The sequence below is a fragment of the Daphnia pulex genome, chromosome 5 (assembly GCF_021134715.1).
Source record: "Daphnia pulex isolate KAP4 chromosome 5, ASM2113471v1".
NCBI classification, from domain to species: domain Eukaryota; kingdom Metazoa; phylum Arthropoda; class Branchiopoda; order Diplostraca; family Daphniidae; genus Daphnia; species Daphnia pulex.
In genome coordinates, this window is record NC_060021.1 from 8,617,468 (window position 1) to 8,640,080 (window position 22,613).

General features: G+C 43.5%; 1 protein-coding gene across 6 annotated transcripts; it reads left to right on the forward strand.

The window, feature by feature from the left end:
* Positions 1 to 1,018: 1,018 nt before the first annotated feature.
* Positions 1,019 to 22,569, forward strand: LOC124194244 (ecotropic viral integration site 5 ortholog-like). 6 transcript variants are annotated; one of them, XM_046588340.1, is made up of 18 exons: positions 1,019 to 1,312; positions 11,728 to 12,028; positions 13,624 to 13,787; positions 16,828 to 16,940; positions 17,716 to 17,966; positions 18,081 to 18,251; positions 18,624 to 18,749; positions 18,840 to 18,958; positions 19,589 to 19,703; positions 19,793 to 19,951; positions 20,040 to 20,264; positions 20,362 to 20,550; positions 20,655 to 20,816; positions 21,088 to 21,282; positions 21,387 to 21,533; positions 21,620 to 21,715; positions 21,815 to 21,910; positions 22,018 to 22,569. In XM_046588340.1, the coding sequence occupies exons 2-18, from the start codon at positions 11,777 to 11,779 to the stop codon at positions 22,180 to 22,182; spliced, it is 2,745 nt and encodes a 914-aa protein (XP_046444296.1). In that variant the 5' UTR covers positions 1,019 to 1,312; positions 11,728 to 11,776; the 3' UTR covers positions 22,183 to 22,569. The 6 variants fall into 6 exon arrangements, with proteins under 6 accessions (XP_046444296.1, XP_046444299.1, XP_046444293.1 ...); XM_046588343.1 differs by having other exon boundaries at positions 1,282 to 1,312; positions 11,725 to 12,028; XM_046588337.1 differs by lacking the exon at positions 1,019 to 1,312 and adding an exon at positions 7,753 to 8,132 and having other exon boundaries at positions 11,725 to 12,028.
* The last annotated feature ends 44 nt before the right edge of the window (positions 22,570 to 22,613 follow it).

Here is a 22,613-nt window from a genome sequence, read left to right on the forward strand (position 1 = left end):
GGTTTTTTCTTCTTCTGTTCGACACGTTTTTCTTGTCTATTTGGCACTTGGTAAAGGAAGATTGTCAGGACAACGGCACACATTATGTGACTTGTGTCAAGCTCATTTCCGCGTCTCTTGTGTATCGATTCTGCGCTAGCCGGATGACGTTTTCTGAACAAGCGTCTGATAGAGAATTCTTTCTGTCCCCATAAGAATGTGTACAGGAGATTCGGGGTTGGAATGTCAGCTGGGTTTTCTTGGCTCGTCCTGAGCGCACCCTGACGTAATATACCGCCCACTGGACACGGACCGTACAGTGCTGTAGCTGCAAGAGTTTTTCTTTTTAAAAAAGAAGTCGTTGTCAACATATTGTGGACCGTTGCCTTAATATATTGACATTACGTCAAATAACTCATTTCCAGGGTTGGAGAAGGGATGAACGAACCCCTTTTGCGGTATATTATGTTCTACGTGCCCTGGTTCTGAGCTTCTTCTTAGCTCTCCCTCGCATATTCAAAATATCCCGTTGATTCGACAACCCCCCGAGAAACATCTTTGGCTTCTTCTACTTGATAACTGTCGTGTTCACTTAAAAAAAATGAAGCAGGATATCGAGAAAGGTGAGGAGAGGATTCCCGGTCGCTGGAATCATTTCCCGGTTTTTGACTGGGGAAGGTCTTCCTTTTTCTCCCCCTTTTTCGTTTGTTTGCCAGAGAAAAACAACGCCACACAGTTTGTGCGTGTGTACCAACCGGTGCAAACGATCTTGTTTTAAACACATCGTGTCGTGTGTTGGCGTACGGATGTGTCCAAGAGAAACCTTAAGAACGAACGGTTGTTCTCGATTTTTTCATGCAAACAAACACGATTGTTTTTGTTTACGATTCGACTCCCCAGCGCCACCTATTGACTGACAGTTGAAACTTGCTCAAATGACCGCTAGATGTCTAAATCACCTGACCAAAAAAAAAAAGAATGGGCCGCGCGCAGGTTGGGAACTAAGCCAAAAGGCAAGAGACACCCAGAATGTGTGTGTATAGTGTTCTGAGGCAGAACGTGTCCGGACCGTTGTCGTTCGTGAGCTGCAAGACCGAACTGAAGGCGGCGGCAGAGACCAGAGTGGGTTGGTGTGTTGTTGGTGTGTGCTGCAGCTCCACTCGTTGCCCCCTTTTATTTTTATGAAAAACCACGTCGTCCGAGGTCACATGAACTAGCGGTCTCTTAACATTTCTGTGACTCGTCTGCTATCCTGCAACTCCATATACACACACACCTTGATTCAACAACATCTTTAGTCCAGCCACCATCCAGACAAAGACCACATCTTAAGGTGAGTGTCCACACCAACATTATTGTTTCATTTTCTTGGCTTATCTTGTTCTGTGTTTGGCCGAGTCGAACGTTTTTTGAGCCGTTGTGCGAGTTCACTCACCTGACGGAAAGCGTCCAAAAGAGGCTAGAAAGGGAGGGAAAGGTAGAAACAGTTTTTTAATGACTAGAAGAATAGCCTAAAGCCATCTTTCTCTTTCGGTTAGGTGTCATCCTTTTTTTCTCCATTCTTGGTAGCAATGTACACCCGTGTAAAACACTCTCAAAACGAGTGTTTAGTCGAGTCGATCGAAATGCTTTCATCATGTGTGCAGGTGCGTCAGTGACGCCAGGTGTGCAAATTCTCCAACGACCGACCCATCTAGTCCATTTTTAGTTTATTCAATGGGTATAGGAGGAGGTGGATGTTATGTCCTAGATTTCACGCAGGCCAGCAGCAGTGCAGCTCAGGGGAGGCCAATGAAAGTTTTCCTTTTGGTTATAGCACTGCGTGGAAAAGATATACCCGCGAGGCCATGGGATCAACCCAACCGTGTTGCGTTTTCTATTTTCTTTCCTAGTTTGGTTTTGAAGAGTTTAAGTCGATGTTGCCCAACAACATCCATCGCCCACCGGAAGTGATGATGTCTCTGGCGAATAATAAAAAAGAAGAATAAAGCTTTATTGTTCTTTTTTCCCCCATCCAAAGTTGCCAATCGAATTTGAACTTGGCTGCTTTTGTTTATATTATAAATAAAGTTTATCAAAGAAGAAGCCCTCTGTTGTGTATGTCAAGGTATTGTCCGTTGGGGATGCCGCGCCTGCGCGCCATCTTTTGTTTTTCAACTCTTGAAATGTTGAGTCTTTTGGAGGGCTTGAAATAATAAATCCCCAACCCTTTTTTTTTTGGTTAAATTTGAATAGAAGATTTATAACTCTCACTTTAATCAAGAGAGAGAGAGAGTTGGATAATTGACGTGGTGTTACGCATGTACCCGTATGGGCGTAGCCAAATATACTGTCTGGTTTTTTCACATGGAAAACTCCTCCGCACATACACAGTGACAGTAACACACCCATTGTTTCTTTTTTTTTCAGTTTGTTTGGTTTGTCTTTTTATTGTGTTTTGTTTTATGGCGACTTTTATTACTCCTTTTTCGTTCCATCTACTAGTTGTACGGCAGTCGATGTTCGCATCGCTTGGCCAAATTTTGGCTTCGGTTCAGCCTCTCATCGGTTCCTGTCCAGCGATTTTCGATGTGAAATTTCCCTGCCTCTTTGAAAATGAAATTTTGTGGCAATTTTCTTTTGAAAATTGGTTTTCGCCATCTGACTTTGGAGGATGGCCATTTCGTAATCACTCCCGCATTTCTCTCACGAGAGTCCCAAACACGGTTCCAGCTGATAGATCACGCTGAACGATTTCGTTTAAACGGGACATGCATTTTTCCTCTCTTGCAATTCTTCCCCCCAGTTAACGGTAAATAACACAACGCAGCTGGTCAAATACCCCTCCGCCGAAAAACAAAACGAACCCACTTTTGTCCTTCTCTCGAGTCTTTTTTTGTTTTAATGACGTAAAAACGTAATACGAACCTCTGGCGCGTGTGTAAAATGGACGAGGTGTCACATGCGTATCGTCGTCAGACGCACGTGAATTCTCTCTCCCGTCTCAAATGATTTCCAGCCAAGGGTGACGGTTGCCCCGCGACTCATTTTCGCGATTTTGACTTTTGAAAAACAAACTCCCAAGGTCCCGTTTGCTTTAAGGTTTCTGCTTTCTCTTCTAGTCCTCGAAAAAGAACCTCTCAAGAGTCAAGGATAAAACCAGAAGCCTGGGATCCATATAGAATTGGACGTGGGTGTAATGGGGCGACATCACGAGATGTTCAACATTCACCGTTACTCGGTACATCACAAAATGTACTATATTAACTCTTATTCTCTTTTCCCTTTCCGTTTGGGCTGAAGGTGACATCTGGGAATTCATCCGCTGGATGAATCGAGCGTCACGTGAGCTTTAGCTGGGATTTTCCAAGAGTCAAAAGGCTCTATTATTATTATGATGATGATTATTATTATCACGCCGTCCAATCGTAATCCTCTGGCGTCCTGTTGGGCTTGATTAACTTTGTCGCCGTTGCCGAATCGACTACGCCTTTTTTCTTCTTCTTCTTTCCTCTCAGAGGATAAGAAAAGAAGTACATTTCTTTTCATACCAGATAAAATACGCGATAATACTGTTCTTCTTTTGTTCGTACAACTTTTTGTGATGTTCGCTCGACTGTATCCGGTTAGTAACGGTAACAATCTCTCCGCATTCACGTCGATTCCGCTTTTATCAAGTGTATGATCGCGATCAAGTTCACGTACCCCGCCAGAGTCGAGTCGATGAAGATTCGGGTTATTTGACTGAATAGAATATAACGAGTTGTGTCCTCGAGATGGAACTTGTTATATGTACAACTCCACCGAATCCAGGTTTGGCTTTTTGAAACGAAATTTTTTCCAAACGGGATTGGGGTAAGAGCGTGTATAAGGCACCGCACTCACGAAACGAAAGACAAAAACAAACAAATGTGGGCGACGGGAGGAAACCAGAGTGTCGGGTCACTGGGGCGTTTCATCCTTGAAACCTATATATCGTTCGTTCGTTCGTTCGTTCGTGTGCATTGCACACCAATTCCCCCCCAGCTGACGCAGCAGTTCAGCTTTTCCCCCACACACATTTTGTTGGGTCGGAAAATAGAAAACCTCGAAAAAATCGACTAAAATAACATTGCGAGAAATTGCCTGCGCAACACTTTTTTAAAACATACATGGCCTGTAGCCTTAAGGAGAAAAAAAAAACTCTGCTCCGGAATCGATCCGGCCATCTTTCTCTTATTTTTGAAAGCTAGATATATATTATTGTTTTCCTTTCTTTCTTTTCTTTTTACTGCCAAACTCTATATCTCTCTCCCTCTGTATGTTTGTGTGTGTGTGGACTTGAAAGCTCCTTTGATGGATCCTCTTCGTACCAGTCAGCCAATAAAGGACTAGGGCGGCGGAGGGGGGTAAGCAGTAATAGCAACAACGGGCATCCACTATGCACACGTCAAAAGTTAAGAGGAGAGAGAGATGTGCAAGTTTTGGATGGAAAAACGCTTTTATTATTATTTTTTTTCGCCCACAGTATTCTATTCGGAATTGCACTCTCCAGCCATTTCCAAGTTTTGTGTTTCGGAGGCGGTCCTTCCGCTCGGACGACTCTTTATCTGCCACACAGAGTATATACACACACACAACTATAAGATCATAGTTACTAATGGCTTTTCTCCTCAGTCAAAATTTCTTTCGTCCGAAAATCTTTTCTACGTCACATTTGCGATTTTCCTTGTTATTACACGATAATTGTCGCGTGTTTGACGCAGTAGATTTGTTGCAGGTTTTGTTTTTTTTTGTTTCAGTCTTCTCCCTGAAGGTATAGATGCGTAATCGTTAACTGCGAAATGAATTGCCTGAATGACAGCGCTGGGGGGTTCTGTTTTTTGTTTCCCGTCCTGATCCGCATTCCCTGGCGTCCAGTCCTTGTCAAAGAGAAGAAGAGAAAATCGATTGCAAAGACTTTTCTCTCTCTTTCTCTCTATACCCTTGGCTGGCTTTTACCATAGAAAGACACTAGTGATTATCTGAAAGCTTCTTCTTGCACTCTTTTCCCTTCCTCCTCCCCTCCCAGAGGATTGTATTTTCTTCGTCAGACGGAGAAGAAGAAGAATCCCTCAAAAAGCCGTCATTAACTCGTGACCAAGCGCAAAAAAAAGGAAAAAACTGGGAAAAGGAGCGAAAATAACAAACCATAAACATTATGTGGAATTTAGAAGAGAACGTATGTCTTTCTCATTTTCTTTTTTTTTTGGGGGGGGGGCCAGAAAGTCATCAACTTGTCAGAGAGGCTGTGGCTAGCTAGCCTACCTCCTGATTGCTCTTTGATGATGATTCTACCAGGCGAACTTGCACAGTCTTCTTCTCTAATCATTAATTTCCCTTGGCTTCGTCTTGGTTCACCCCCCTTGGTAATTCTTCTTCTTCGTTTTTTTCTTTCAGACCAATTTTCTTTAAAACTCCTTTCACTCTGGATGTTATTTACTTAATTCGCTCCCATCAAGAGCAGAGTTGATTGAACGCTAAAAGCGTCGACGATTTGGGCGATGTGAAGCGGAACTTCTGGGAATCAATTCCAATCGCCTCTGATTGAATGCAAGTGTTCTGGTAAACAATGTCGACAAATGGCGTAAAAGCCAAACAATACAAACAGGGAAAAAATAAGATACAGTAGAAGTAACTTGATTCCATTTAAAATCAGTTCTCCTTCAAAGAGGAAAAACCAATACGTTTTTATCATCCAACATCTCGATACAAAATGTTGCCGCGTTACGATCATAACGGAGGAGGGCTGAAACTCTGGTTAATGTTCCAGGAAAGCAAAAAAAAAAAACTCGTTTGTTGACACCCGGAAAACGGCAGGGGAAAAAAATAACATTTTTTTTTTTTTTTTTTGAACGCGCTGACGTCGTTGGCACGTCATCCGCACAGCTACTACCGGGTGCGGTCGTCGACACACCCGAAAAATCGATTAAGAGTTAATAATATAGAAATGTATTTTATTTTTTCCCTAGCTGCGTGTGAGTCAATTTCCCCCCGCACATTTGTGTCGTGAATTTTCATCAAACGTCCGGGTCAGACAGGATCCGGCGTGAAAAGGGTTATTGTCCGCGCTCCGGGTGTAAATACGACACATTACAGATGTGATATATTCCTCGCAAGGATAAAATATAAAATATAGTAAAAAAAGGAAGAAGGGGGAGAAGAAAAAGGCCAATAGTTTATGACGTGAGTCGTGAATTTTTGCATCATCCTCACACAACAACAAAAGGAGGAAAAATGGGGGGAAAAAAAGAGGACGACCAAAATGTTTATGTACTTGATAGCCTCCCATTGTGGAGCCATCGGGCGCATTTATGGGCGGGATTTTATATATTATCTACCGGAGTTTATTTTTTCTTTTACATCTTTTCTTGTTGTTCATGTGTGTGTGTGTGGGTAAAATAATTCCTGTCGTATTTTTTTCAAATCTACGACGGCCATATTTTTGCGAGCCATTTTTCCGACTGGTACTATTTTGTTTTATTCGTTTATTTCTTTTATAAATCATCATTTGTCCTCAATTATTAGGACTTGTCCTCAATCGATGTTTTCATCATCAGTTTTTCTCAAAAAGGACACGCGTGATGATGATGATGATGATGATATCAACCCTTTTTCTGCTGAGCTCCCAACAAACACGTGCGTCTGTCGAAATGGGCATTTGACGTTCGTTCATTCGTTCGTTCGTTGTTGGGAAAACATTTCCCAACAAATAGCCTGCGCATTTCCTTCGAGCTGCTAGGGATGTTTGCGGTGCCCACACAAGGACGGCCCCGTATTTTTTAATGGCTGATGGATGCGCGGCACCGATTCGCTTTGCTGTTTGTCGTCTCCTCTCTGTTTGAATGCCTCTTCTGCCAAGTAATAAACGATCGAGCGGCCCAGCAAGTGCGGCTGTTTCGAGTAGGGGCCAGGCCGCGGGACTCCCTTCATCACCGATTGTGTCATGGTCGTCCGGCGCTTGCAATGTCTGCCATTCGGGAGAATATTTTTCTTTTTGTTTTTGGCGTGAAATGGCCATGACCGGAGGCATGTCCTTTGATTATATAGGCTCCTCTAGCACAACGAAGAAAAAAGGGGACGCCGACTTTTGGTTTTTTGAATTCGTTTGCACTCAAGTGGATCGAATGAGGTCCATGTCCTGTGCGTTTTTTTCTTTTTTCTTTCCTGCGTGCCGTCTGTTCCAGCATTTTTCTTGTTCATTTTGTAGAATCGACGATAGCAGCAGCAGCTGAGAATGTTTCCGAGAGTTTCCGTCCGCGGTCAAGGAAGGAGGATGCAATTAGCATTTAGATTTTATACGCACACACTGAGGATAGGCTTGGAGAAATTGCGTGATAGCACACGCGACACAATTTTCCCCGACCGCCTGTTTTTTCTTCTTCTTTCTGTTTCGTTTGCAATTCAAATTGCACAGGAACTTTGGCACTGGGCACGGGGAAATGTGTATCAAAAGGGAAAGGAAGCCCAGCAATTTCTGAGGGGAGAGACGTGTGAAAGTTGCCAAACGGCTTTCTCTCAGCCCAGAGAAAAAAGAGACTGTTGTTGGGGGTGAAAGGTTGTCATCATCATCGTCGGGTAAGTAGTCGCCAGAAGTGAAGAATGGCGCGCAACTAGTGAAAGGTTTGGTTTAAAAAAAAAATATTAGTTTCTCGCAATAGAAACTTTTTTTGAAGAAAAATCAAATGAATCTTTTTTTTTCTCCCTTCACAAGCTCCTCCTTCTCTCACGGCCAGCCAGGAGGCACCGGCCCACTCGCCTAGGGGCTTCTGCCATTTAATTCGTTACGTTGGTCTTATATATATATATATACGATGTTGGTTCGAGACTGGATGTAGTCTTTGAGTCGTTGCACTTGGTTCGATGAACGGGAACTCCACCAATCTTCTTTTTTTGTGTGTTGTCTTCTTCTTCTTGTACCGGAATAACACGTTGAGTTTGCTCGTGAACGGTCCTCAGTCGCTATCGTTGCAGCTCGCCGAACAGTTGTGTTGTCTCTGACTGGTTATTTTGTTTCTTGGCAACAAAGTGTTTTCTTGGTAAAAGCCAATGCAAATTTGATTGGAAACGTAAACAATCAATCATCGAAACACTATGGTGATTCAAAAGTTATGGATTTACAAGGCCGTTCAGAAAATTCCACCATCGCCAAACTGGTAAAGCGAAAAAACAAATTTTCTATTTTTTGGTTTTGCGTGGTGGTGTCTTGTTTTTTGCTCCTCATCTTCTTTTCGTGTCAGGGTGAAGTGAACCGCTTTCCCACACGCCAAAAACAATCCCGATAATGTTTTGGCCATTGAATCCCCGTTGGTCCTTTTTTTATTTGAGCCTAGTACTTGTGTTACTGAGTAACACAGGCAAGAAAAGAGACGGGCGATTCATCGACTGCATCATTCATACGCACAGTCCCATCACCAGAGTGGAAGGGGGGGGGATACGCGTGACGTGATGGATGATGTCGAATCAGTGCGTCGTGAATGATGAACGAAGCCGATCAGTTGAATGGGTTTGCTCTTCTCATTTATTACGTTAGATAAAGGAGAGAGATTACTACAAGGGGGTTGGGAGTTGGGTTCGTTTTTTCTTCTCCTGGTGAAAGGAAAAAAGGTCAAATGAGAAATCACGGGAGAATCGGTGAATAACGACGCGTCGAGAGATCCCGAAAACGATCGTGACCATTACTTTAATACTTGTTTTTGGGAAAGATTTCTGTTTTGGGATTATAACATTTTGCGGAGCTGGTAGATATACTAAACAAGGGCTCGTGTTAGCCCGGCCGACGCCCTAATCCCTTTGATGGGCCCCTTGAGGGAAAGCGTGCAAAAATAACGTTTACCGATGGATGGGAGTACAAGTAGTAGTAGCAGCAGCAGCAGCTCCCACTCGCAGTGCGTGTTAAACTTTTGCTTCGCTCTCTCTCTCTCTTTTTCTATATTTTTATTTTTAAATTTAGATCGTCCATTAAAAGAGTCGAACGTTTTCGGCTGTTTCTTGTTGTTGTTGTTGCCAAATTTTATCGAGTCGTCGACGGAAAGAAAAAGAAATAAGAACGAATCGGCAATAAAAACAAATTTCGTTCATTGTTGTCCTGAATGAGAGGGAAAGGGGGGCTCCCATTCTCGCGGTACTACACCCGCTCAAAAAAACACGCCGAAAATGTGACCTTCCTTTTGGGCGAAAAATATAGTGCCATGAACGAGAGAAAATTCTTGACATTTTTTTGTACAGCTCGCCGTTATATTTCTAGTACTAATAAAAGAATTAAATGTTATAGACTGACAGATGGATGTAGTCGGAAGAATGTAAGGGCCAGCTTCTATTGAATTTCTGAAACAATGAAAACAAAAACAACAAAAATACGTATCTAGTAGATATCACGATCGATCCTTTTGATTATAAAGGCCACGACGACAACTTTCTCCTTTCGATTTTTCTAAAATAGACACACGTGACTCGTCTATTCCTTCATTAAAAATCGAAAAAGAAATATGTATGATGTCGATTATTCTTTATCCTGTCGGTTTCAATTATTTATTCCATTTTCGGGAGTCATTTCCGTTGGTTTCGATGGACAAATCAAATGTCTGACCGACTGCCCCGCTAGTCGGTCGTGACAGACATTTCTTTGATGTCATTCCGGTTTTCCAGGTAGTTTTTCTATTGAAAATGTTCGGTCACTGGGCTATTGGGGTGGAATTCCACAGACTGGGGATACAAAAAATTCCAGTTTTTTCTCCTCAATGCTATTGAATTTCTTATGAAATTTCATTTGAAATTCCCGGTAGTTGTAGGACGTTAAGGGAGGCCGAATCGATCTCAAAGTTCTTTTTTAACAGTCGAGTTTTATGTTTATGGTGATCCTTAAGAGGAAACTCGAGTTGCTTATTTTCCATCAACGTCTCTACGTTTGTATTCAATGAAAAGGAGAGAAATCTCGTGTGCAATCTCGAATTGGAATGGATGCGGGGAAACTTGATTACGTTTGACAAGTCCCGACAGTGAATTGAGCGAGTTTCCCCAGTCTTCCCGGTAAAGTATTGATTCTTAGCGGCTAGTGAGTTTGACACACAGCAAAGAGGAACAGCAGCACCCAAGAAAGAAAAGTACGGGGAAAACTAGTACCGTACGCCCAAGTTTGTGCTGAATCAGAAGATGAATTTCAATGAAGCCGCGCCATTTGCATATAGTCTTGGAAAAGTTTCTGCTTCTCTCCTCCTCCCTCCCCAGTAGAATTCTACTCATTACACCACCAAAGGCAAAAGTCTAGAGACTTTTTTTTTCTTCTCTGGAAAAATTCACCAAAATGAACTTTCGTACCGCCGGTCACGCCATCGTCGGTTGTCTGCTCCCCTCATTCCCCCTTTTTTTTTCTTCCTTTGTGTCTCCGTGACTTTGTGCGTTGGTTCTCTCGGTCGTCCGTTTTGCTCGAAATGTTTCTTCACCCAAGAAAAAAACAGACGAAAAGTTTAAAAGTGTCGGGTGAAATGTTTTTTGTTTCTGCGACTCCTCCTCCTGTGCCGCCACCGGAGCGTGATGTCGCACCGCACTCCAATTAGTCGCCTATTTAAAAAGAAAAAAAAAAACCACGCCTGTGAATCTTCTTCTTTCTAGATGTTGCGTCTTCCCAGGAGAAGAAAATACATAAAAAATCACGGCCTGGATTTAAAAACAAAAAGAAACACAGGAGAAGGATCTCCTTGTTATTTTAAAATTTATTTCGTTCGTTTCTCTTGATGTTATCGTGATAAATACTATATTTCATGACAATCTGGCAATCTGGCATCTCACTCGAGCGCGCTAAGCAAAAAGAGTCTGAGCAACATTTCTGTTTTTCTTTTCTCTTTTTCAAACGCAAGTAGTATATCTAGCAGCAGCACAGTACGTCGACGTGTAGGACGACCGAGTACTTGAGAAGGGGGGAGGGAAGCCAGGATCGATATGCCCCACTTGTGCGTTGCGTTTCGGGACAAATCATCGGGACGAATGGATCCAACACACACAGAGAGAGTAGGAGAAACGACGGCGCCTGGCGAATAAGAGCTGAGAAAGACGACGGCTGCCTCTAGTTGCTATCGTCCATGTCCATTGCATTTGGCGTCGCCTTTATCCTCTTATCCCCGATTTTCTCCGACGAGGCAGTCGACAACTGGATGAGACATTCCTCCCGCGACACGAGGCGTCGTGCAGTTTACCGTTTGCCGTAGCCCCCCACCGACGACGACGTCTCGATATTGGCGAAATACCAATCAAAAGTTTATCGGGGCTGCTCATCGATCGCTATCCCGGCGACCAACCGACGACGTCAACGATATTGGCATTTACATTTCTTTCCGGGATTTATGACCCAGAGTTCTTTTGGGTGGAATTTATTAAAAACGGGTGGAAATGACGGTAGGTCACGATGGGAAAATCCGGTCGGGACAACAACCGGTGTATGCACACAAACAACACGGACCATCCCGAGAGGGGGTAGTACCTACTAGCTAAGAAGAGCCCAATTATAATTAGCTGGCTGCTGCACCCTATGCATAGCATTAATTAGAAATGCCGACGATCAATAATTATGCCCAAAAAGAAAAAAACATTTTTCCTTAAATAGTTGTCAGTTTGTTTTTTAAAAAACCCCGCCTTTATTCTTTTAAAAATATTTTTTAAAATGTCCAAATTGAATGTTTTGCCGTTGGATGATGAGCCATATCGATTGATGATTTATTTATTTAATTTTTATTTCTGATTTGGTCTTCTCAGTAGGAATTCTGGCGATGACGTCGGATTGGGAACGGTTCACAGGCCGGTGTTGATGGCCCTGGAGGAAGAAGTCACTGAAGACGGAATGGCTTCCACTTCGTCTCTGACCAGTTCAGTCCAGTCACCTCTCAAAGCGATCGCTTCTGCCGTCTTTTCATCATCTGCTCCGTCATCTTCGTCGACTCAGCACGTCAATGGAAGTTCGACAATGACGACGACGCCCAAGCCCGTCAAGAAGGACATCTACCGGGGAGACTGCCAGGTTGACGATGCCGGGCGCGGCGGGCAAAGCGCCGCTGAAACGGTATGAATGAATGAAATCGCCAAAACCAACATCGTTTTTTAAAAAATCCAATGAATGCTAATTTTATTATTATGATAATACGCCGCCCTGATAGCAGTCGTGAATACCAGTAAGGAACAGGGAAGGAAGGAATGGGGTTGAAAACGTGACTATAGTTTCGCTCGGCCGCGCCCCGCTATGTATCGAATCCATTTGATAGTTGGACATTCTGGAACGGACGTTTTTTTTTCTATCCATAAACGGGAAAGAAAGAAAAGAAGAAGAAGAAACAAAATAATGGTTGAAATCCGTTGCGTATGGGAAACGTTACAAAAGATTTACGACGATAAGGTTGAAAAGGTACAAAGAAAACACACGACTCTCCCACCTTTACCTGAATTGCCCGAGCTCCCTGGGAAACGAACTTTTCTTTGCGAGAAAACAACTGGAGAACTAGTAACACAATGATTCATCAAATTGTTAACAGTGATAGAAAGAAAAAGAAAAGAAGCCCTTCCATCTTAGATCCTTGAGAACAAACGACCAAGTGAACTGACATTCCAACCGGGTTGAACATGAGCAAAAACACGACAACCAGTTCAGACCAACTCGTCTGTGGTTCTCAATCACACGGCCCTCGTTCACGACGAGAAATCCCGTTGCAATCATTCGTGTATAATCATTCTCCCTGGTTTTCTTTTTAAACGTCTCGTTTATTTTCGCTTCTGGGTTTCTAACGAGACTTGATATTAGTACAACAACAACGGTCGGTCGAATAAAAAAGGGGGGGCCATGTGGGCATTCTCCTTCTGCTTGTTTGCGGCCGGCAAAAAGCCGCTGGCCGCTCGAGTTTATTTTTACATCCTTTTGTGAAGCGGCGTAAATAAAAGACCTACCGCGGCCATCTTCTAGTTGTAGCCATTCAACACGACGCCAGGACTCGCATAAAATCTCATCGCCCGTCCATTGACCCCCACCAAGTAAAATGACATTTTCTGGGCGGAGAAAATAATATGAAAGATGGGTTTTGGTTTCAGACTGGGCGGGATGACACAATCGGGAAAGAATCAGGTGTGTGTGTTTCCCGCTGCGTTCTACCTCCCACAAGACACACAGGGGCTCGGCTCTTTTCTTTGTTGGTTGTTGAACACGGAATTTACGAGGAAATTTTTCTCTTTTCCAAAAAGAAGATCGTCAACAGTTGTCTAATAACCACACCGGGATGGCCCGCGGAGAGGACAAACAATTGAGTTATATTATTATCATATCGTCGAAACGCTATTACGTGTATGGCCGTGTCGAAGTCTTGGAAGAAAGAAAATTCCAATAGTTTCGGTTGGCTTGGCTTTTTATCTTGAAAATGACGTGAGAGAATAGGAGGAGAAGATTACGACCGATCGCTCACTGGGCTATAAGGTGCGGTCGCGTTATTATTACGGTTTCTGGAGCACCGCACGTTTGGGCTTTGGTGTCATCGACATCCAGCGCTCGCGCGGTTTCGTTTCACTCACAGCGGTTACGTGATGATGGGAGTCTTATAACTGAAATAATAATATTTCTTTTTTCATTTAATATTCTTTCCTTTGTCTTGTTGGAAATATTCCCGTTTTTTGCAGGTGAAATTCGGTGGCTCCCGCCCTTGCAGTCTGCCGTGCTCGTTGAACAACAACAACAACAACAACGGCATCAATGGATTCTACAGTCCGTCATCACCCGAGACGCCGGCCGCTCTTCCAGACGAAGAAGCCGCTCTTCTGGCTAAATTGGAGGAGGCCAATAGGTAAGGACTAACTAAGGAGCCCATCACAGGACGTGAGCTGCTAGCGGCAGGGGCGTGTACACCATTATTAAGTGCGCATGATCTTAATTAGCTTTAACGACTTTTTTTTCACTTGGCATGACGTCGGCCATGTCAATCAGCGGTAAGGTCGTCGGAATATAAGAAAAGAATCTCATCATCACTTCGTTTACTTGTGAAACGGGGGGAAATGCAACGACGGGAAAAAGGAAAACCCAGAACCAGAACGGGGGAAAATAAGTTAATTATCATTTCGGTTGAACGGGGTCGTTAGATTTATCTTTAACAATAGGAGAAACCTCCCATCCAACCGCACACGACGGGTCCTCCTTTGATGGCGCTCGTCGTTGGTGATTTGTGATGCGTTGATTCGTTTGTTCCGATTTCCATCATCAAGTTCTCTCAATTAAATGACGTTGCCGGCGTGACGCGGGACCAGCCGCACAACACGCCATTACAAATGTCTCACGGGGTCCGTACGATTTGTGTCGATTCAATTTTGTTTCATTTTTTTGATTTCTCGTGCGACAGATTTTTGGGGCGCGATCATTATTAAACGTGCGATCTCAATTTCCATTAGGAGCCGAAATGAAACGCACATTCCACATATTGTCTCTTTTTCCTTCGGGTGTGAGATGGTTGGGGGTAGTGACAAAAACAATCACCGCAGCGCACAAAGTTCTCCCAACGAGGAAGAAGAAATTCCAGAGATACTTTGGCTCGACTCTCTTTCTCTCTCTTGTTAACGTTGCCAAGTTAACGTTAACGTCCCTTTTTTTTTCGCTGATGATGATGATGATCTTTTTTGTTGTTCTGTGTCTCTCTTGAGAGAGTCTGCCGAGATTTTTTTCCTTGAAAAACACACACACAAGCGGGAGGGGAAGAATGTTCGCTCCTGATTGGTTGGGACCTCGCCCGAACCAGTGGCCCAGGCAAATGGCTCGAAGGCGTGGATATATATACAGGACCGACCCCTATACACACCAGAGTCGGCTTTTACCGTCTACTACTACTACTAACACACACACAGTCGGTCGGTCAATCTCTCTGTTTGGGAAAGAATAAAAAAAAAAAAGGAACGAACTCACGCCAGTCGTTGGCTTCACGCCCCACTGCCTGGTCGTGTGTGTGTAGTATGTCCGTCTGGCTGGTCCTGCTGCTGCCTTTTTTCTAGTCTCTAGTGTGTTTGTGTACAAGGAGCGTGGTGCGTGTTTTCGAATCAGTTTCGACCCTGATTGTGTGGGTGGCCATATCGGGGTCTCCCAATTTTTTTTTTTGGTTTCGTTCTTTGCGGGTTGTTGTTGTTGTTGTTGTTGCAGCGCCAATGTGTTTGTCTAGGCCAACCGAAATTGCTTTTTAAAGGAACGACCCAAATTACTTTCTTATTTTTTTGTTTTTTAGTTTGGGGCTTTCGGGGTGGAAAAATAAAAACTTTGGGAGTTTGTCCTTTTGGTGTTTTGGTTGCCTGTGTGTAACCAACAGGTAAAAAACTAAAAAAAAAAACTAAAAAAAGCCGAAAACATCAAATTCGGGAGAAAGAAGAGATTTGGCTCCAGGGGGGTAGGAGGGTGTGTGTAGTTTATGGGGTTCAGTTTGGGAACTAGGAGCGGATGAATTCGGGTTGTTGTTTCCCTTTTACGTCCGACACATTTCAAATAGGAAAGGAGGGGGGGGGGGGGAACAAAAAATTGATGTTTATCATCACCGGATGAATAAAATATATTTAACCGAAAGGGGCAGAAGAAGAATTACTACCGGCAAACTCTGAAACTCTTTGGGGTAGTAGTAGATGAATGGCGCCCGTGTTGCCGGATTTGTGCGAGTTAGACTCGGATGACGACAGAGGAGCAGATGGAAGAGAAAGTGACGAATCCGACGACGACACTGGCGAGGAGGATTACTTCGTCTTCCACAATCCGTTGAGCCTTTTGGCCGTTGTCCCCGATGTTGTCGACTTTGAACGGTGAGGAACCAACAAACAAAATCACATTTTATTTACCGCCACCAACCGACAACGACGACAAAAAAACAAACGAGCACGTTCTCCTTCTTCTTTCTCTCTCCCCTCTTTTGTTTCGGCTACACGCCGTCACGTGCGTGTCCACCCCTCCTACCCTTCACGAAAAACATGAAGCTTTTTATTGCCGGCTATTATTATTATTATTGTTATTCTCTAGCGCGCTGGATTCTCTCGTTTTTTCTTTTTGCTTTTTTCAAGCCCATTTGCAGCACCGACATTTCCCGCAAAGCCTGGAGATTGTGTCACGTGCGTTATCCGACTAGTTTCTCCCGTTTCCACGACTTTTCATCAAGCCCTCCCTCTCCTAACTCCCAAACATTCCCGGCGACTTTTTGGTTTCTCCCATTTTTGGGTTGGCACATCCGGGGCTCTGTGTGTGTGCCCTTATCCGCCCATCAACTAGTTATATTCACATAGAGACACACACGGCAACAGTCGTGACCGCCATCTCTGCCCGTCTCTTGCCTGAAATGTCTTGTTGCCAGTCTGAGAGAGGCAAAAAACGGCGCTCGTTGACAGTTCCATTTGTTTTCCGACTGCCCGTGTCACCTTGTGTGAAAGGTTCGCTGGCACTGGGCAGCAGCAGCAGCAGCAGCACGGACGACTTTGTTTTGGGGTAGGAGGGACGGACCCCCCATTTCGATTTTTATTTTATTCGTGGCCGGTTTTCTCTTCTGTTTTTTAGTTTATCTTGTAAATTTCTTAGTAATCAACTAAGTAATTCGGAGAAGAAAAAAAGTATTCGTGCTCGGACGACATGCTCATGAATTATTGATCACAAACAGTGTTGTTGTTGTTGCTGTTGTGGAAGCGTGGTTTTAATATTTATTCCGGCTGTAAGCCAGGGTTGGATCGGTTGGCGTAGACTATTTATAAAACATTTTCTTTAGTGATTGATGGGATGCGCCCCTTTTATTTTTCTTTCGTCGTCTATTTTCTTCTTTTTTCTACTTTTTGGATTTTATTGTTGTTATTATTTTGACTGGTGTCTCTTTTTAACAGGATGATCGAGCTGGACAGCAAGTCGCTGAACTCGTTGGCCGGAACTGGTACCAGTATCGCGTCTGGACATTCACGCAAGAGCTCGGATGCGTCGCAAATCTCTTTGAACTCTGGTAAAGATCTTCTTCTTCTTCTTTCCTTTTTATGGCTGCTACTATTTTACTTTTACTTCTAGTGCCTTATAGCCCCCTTTTTATTTTTTAAAGGCTATTTTAGCGGGCTGACGTCAGTATAAATCCACAAAAGGAAACTCTGATATCAGCCCGCCTCACCCTTCGAACTTTTTTTTCCCTTTGCTTTTTATCTATTCTTATTTAGTTTTTTTTTTTTTTTTTTTATGTTTTGAAATGTAGACATTTTGTTACATTCTTTCGCCTTTTTGTTGTTGTTGTCCGTTTTTGGACTTCCAATCAAAAAAGTTTTCTTCTTCTTCTTCTTTTTGCCCGCGGGAGTTAGAAAATTATTAGATCTTGTTATTCTCTCTGCCGCGACTTGGTTACCATTTGATAAGTTTCGAGGTTTAATTTCGTCGGTTTTAAATATGTATGAAAAGATTTGGTTAGACTCCACTCGTTTCGCGCAGCGGATGAAAAATAGAACTCGCTCCGAATATAAGAAAAGAGCTCTGGAATTTGATCTTTTTGTGTGTGGTGTGTGTTTGTTAGCTTCTGCTAACTGAGCAGATGGCCGGCCTTATCTCATTGCTCCCGGGTCTGCGGCTATACCCTGCAGGGGAGGATCTGGTTTACCATGATGCCATGTGATATTTATATATACCGACGCAAATATCGAGAGCTCTTGCAGCTCAGTCGTCGTGGTTCCGACTATTTGTTATTTTTCTTCTTCTTTTTTAAAATTTGGATATTGGCATTTTGACTAACCCGACAGGTTCTAGTGCCAACAGTCAAGAGGCGCGTTCGGACGACAACGAAGAGGATCAGTGGAGCCTTTGGGGCCGTCTGGTGGCCGACTGGGCCAATACGTACAAGAAGCGAAATGCCTACGTCAAGGACCTCGTCCGCAAAGGGATCCCGCATCATTTCAGAGGCGTCGTCTGGCCACTGCTGTGCGGCGCCAATGACTCGCCGGCCAAGTCGCAATACGCCGAGTATATCAAAGCCACATCCGCCTGTGAAAAGGTTTCCATCCTTTTTTTTCTTCTTTCTTTCATCATCTCTTCAATCCGGTGATGGATCTGTGGATGGTATGATAATAATATAACACATCCTTCCTGAACAAAAAATGTATGATAGGTCATCCGTCGCGACATAGCGCGCACGTACCCCGAACACGACTTCTTCAAAGAGAAAGATGGCCTGGGCCAGGAAAGTCTCTTCAACGTCATGAAAGCCTACTCGTTGCATGACCGTGAGGTGGGCTACTGCCAGGGATCTGCTTTCATCGTTGGCATCCTCCTCATGCAGGTACAGTACATATAGACAATCCGGTGGTAGAAAAGGAAAGAAAGAAAGAAGTAAATATTATAAAAAAAAGGGAAAAGATCATCGCCTTGGTAGTTGGTAGAGTAGTGGATAATCACCATCCATCATTCACTCACGCCCACTATGCCGTGAAGGAATGCCTTTCCATAGATCGTTTCATTCAAAAATAATGAAAGATGTAGGAACGCGCAGGCTATCAACCGTCGTAAGGGGATGGTGGTGTAGTTGGTCATGTTTCCCCCCCCCCCCCATTTTTTGGCTACTTTTTTCTTTCTTTTTCTTTTGATTATTATTTAAATTCTATTAAGATTTGATAATGCTCACGCTCTGTTGTCTCAATTTTCGAATGAATAGATGCCCGAAGAAGAAGCTTTTGCGGTCGTGGTCAAATTGATGCAGGAATATCGATTGCGGGAGATTTTCAAACCTTCCATGGCCGAGTTGGGTTTGGTTTTGTATCAACTCAAGAATCTCGTCGAGGTAACTCGCTAAAATTATCATACATTTTGAATGCTAGAAAATGATCTTGATTTCCGTGGTCTTTGTTGTGGTTTTTGGTTGTGATGGCAGGAATTGTTGCCCGATCTCCACGCCCACTTCCTGTCACAGAGTTTCGACACGAGCATGTACGCCAGCAGCTGGTTCCTCACCCTATTCAGCACCACGTTGACCCTTTCGGTGGCTTGCAGGTAATATAACAATACAAATGCACACAGAAATTACCTAGAAACCCAGTTGTTTGACGTTGTGTGCCAACTGCCGAGCTAAAATGGGGGGTTGACCGTTTCTGGAAAGTCATTTTCCAGCAGCAGCAGTCCACCCACGCCAATATGGAAATCTCCTACGCCCCCACATCCTACCCAGTCATAGTAACAATATTTCTAAAAAAGTATGCCATGGACCTTTGAAAATTCTGTCGGCTGGAATTCTCATCTTCCCTTTTGTGGGCAACCGAAATAATGAAAGTATTTAAGGGAAAACAAATGTGGGTTCTTTGCCAACTATTCCGGAATTGTTGTCGTTTGTTATTGTTTCCATTTCTTTCCTCCTTGTACGATTGCGTCGCCGGCACACAGTCACCCACCAATTCCTAATTCAGTCGAGCCGAGACTAACTTTTTCCTCCTTTTGAGTTTTTCTTTCCTTTTTCTTTCCTTTTTTATCGGCATTCCGGCCGGTCTCTGCTATTTCAGTCGGAGAACATCGTGACTAACATGTTCAAATGCATTTAAACTACCGGAGAGGAAAACATGAAAATGTCGACAATGCTCATTCATGTTTCTTTCCTTTTTCTTTTTTTTCGGTTTTTCTGTTACCAAGGGTGATGGACGCCTTTTTGATTGATGGCATGGAAATTATTTTCCGGTTGGCCGTGGCCATTCTCAACTTCGGCAAAGAAGACCTTCTCTCTCAGGATATGGAGGGGATGCTCAAGGTATTTTTCTTTCGTTTTGTTCATTTTAGTAGATAACAGGATTATAATCTTTTATTTTTCTTGTGTCATTTTGATTTGGTTTTCGGCAGTATTTTCAAAAGGAAGTGCCGGCCCGTTTTGATCCGTGCCCAGATCCTCTTTTTGTCGCCGCCTACAACGTCAAATATAGCGCCAAGCGCATGAAAAAGTGGGAAAAGGAATACACAGCTCTCAAGACGAAGGAGCAAGAGGATCAGGAAGAAGTCCGGGTATTATTATATTTTATTTGTGGATTACTTGAGATGCCGACGCGGGAATTCACGCATGTGGCTTTTCTCATTGGTTCCCATTCGACAGAGGCTGAGAGCCGAGAACCGTATGCTTCGCCAGAAAGTCTCCATGCTGGAAACGGAGTCAAGTGAGCTGGCCGAACGGCTGGTACGCGGCCAAGTCAGTCGAGCTGACCAGGAAGAAACAACTTTCCACTTGAAACGTGAACTGGAAGCGTCCAGGCAACGTGACGCTGAGAACACTGCTCACCTGCGTGAGCTCCAGCAGCGTCTCAAACACATGGAACAAGAGGTTTTCATCTCATCCATCTCACTCACTTTATTCGCCTTTCAATTAATACTCCTTTTTTTCTCTCCCCCCTTTTCTTTTTCCCTTCCGGGATCGATAGAACTATTCTAGGCAGTCGTCCCTAGAGATGGAACCTACCACATCACCATCCCTGCAAGCCGAACTGCTCAAGCAGAAGGAAGAACTCATCCAGTGCCTTCAAGAGCAGTTAATTGGCGGCCGCCTCCGCCAAGCTGAAATGGATTCCATGATCCGTGACATGAAGAATCAGCTTCATGAACACGAAGAGGTAACTTTATATCCGATCCTAGCTCAACTGCAGAAGTCTAAAACTTCTTCCGCCCTACTGTTCTCTATACGGAAAATAAAAATATCTCATAAATTCAACTCCAGGACAAGAAGCGACTACGAGAAGCCACCCCAGACAATGTAGTTTTAGCTCTACAGGAAGAGCTCATTGCTGTCAAACTACGCGAAGCTGAAGCCACTTTAGCCCTGAAAGAGCTGCGTCCCAAAATCTCTGAATTGAGTTCTCAATGGCTCCGCCATCTGCAGGTGAGATTGTAATCATGTTTACTCCCCCAGCAACGTCCTTTCTCAAGACAGAGTTGAGAAGCGGAATAATGTGACGGCACACACGCAATATCGATCGTCTTTGACGTTGCCAAGCTCTTTCAAGAATGGATCGATGAGGCGATTGACGTTACGCGACGGAATCGATTTGATTCCGACGTGAATCTCCAATGAGCCAAGAGTTGCGTGTATACGTCGATCGATTTCACTGAAGAAGATTTCTAACCTTGATTTGTGTACGTGTGGTCCACAGGAGGAGCACACGACTGAAAACCAACCGACTTCGCTCGAGTCCACTCCAAAGAAATTACTCTTCTGGGAGAATAATCGATCGTCGTCATCGGCTGGCAACAAGTCGGACGAATTGATGACTATTAGACTACGGGAAATGGAAGCCGTGACTGAATTACGAGAGCTCCGATTGCGTCTCATGGAACTGGAAACTCAAGTAATTGAAAATCGAAGAAAAACAGATGTTTTATTGTTGTCCCACTGGAAAACCCTGGGACTTATTTGAGGCCATAATAACCGGTTTTCTATCAACTTTCACAGAACCAAGTGCTGAGCAATCAACTCAAGCGACAGGACGACGAAATCAAGGCCTTGGTCTCCAAGACGGAGGCGTCTGAAAGGCTCGACAAGGAGCACCAGAGTAAGATTAAGGAGCACGAACGGAAATATGCCGACCTAGAGGCCAAGGTTCGTAACGGATCACGACGAAGAGCATGACGTCAGCTACGAATCGGGTGTGAACTGAAATTTCATATTATTTATTTGGTCGGCAGATGAGAGAAGATTCCATGCTGGCTCGCATTCATGACGCCGAACACTCGCAACACGTCGCCGAATTGAGCCAGAAAATATCCCAACTCGAAATGAAGGTAGATTGTTGACAGCTTTTGTTTCGACGTATTTTTCACGAATGTCATTCATTTATCATATGGTGTAATCATATTTTTGATGTATGTTGATGTGTGCAGAATGAACAAATGTTAACTGAAGGCGAATTAAGTATGGTTGAGGACAGCGATCGAGTTCGGGAACTACAAGATCGCATTGGTGATTTAAAAGCTGAGGTATTTTGGGAATTGGCTAATGTGTGTCTGGCTATCAGCCGCATGAGTCATGATGGATTTAAGTAACTTTTATTGCATTATGATGCATCATCTTTTTTTTCTGACAGATTCAAAGATTAGAACACGTCAATCGGAAACTGGGCGGTACCAACGGCTTCTCCAAGTTAGCACATCAGCAAGAAGTTTCCGATCCGTCCGATGACGACGAAGATATGAGCAAGTTGGAATTGCGATTCTCTCCAAGAACCTCGGTTGAAAATCTTACGTCATAATCACACTCTGAGCAATCGTTTCTTTTTCGTTATCTATTTGTTTCGTGGTACATGAATACTCTTTTTGTCTGCGACCGTTTAATTTTAATCAGCAGCTTCTTTTTTTGTCCTGTTGGTGAGACAGACTAAAAGTGCTGCAGCGTTTCTTTTTCACTTATATCGGGATTGACGACTTATTGTTTACTTGTAATGCCCAAAATGTTAATGACATCTTTTAAAGAGACAACATTCCAATTGTGCGAAACTGTGATTTCAATGAATTATTCACTAGTGAATGTTATGCTAAACATCTCACTCATCCATCACCTGTACTTTTTCTCATTGGTTATGAGTGAGAGAATATTTGTAACCTCTATGTAACATAAATAAACCCTATTGAAATACCAATTATTACTGAATTTAGTTAATAAATATGATGAAAAAGTTTTTAC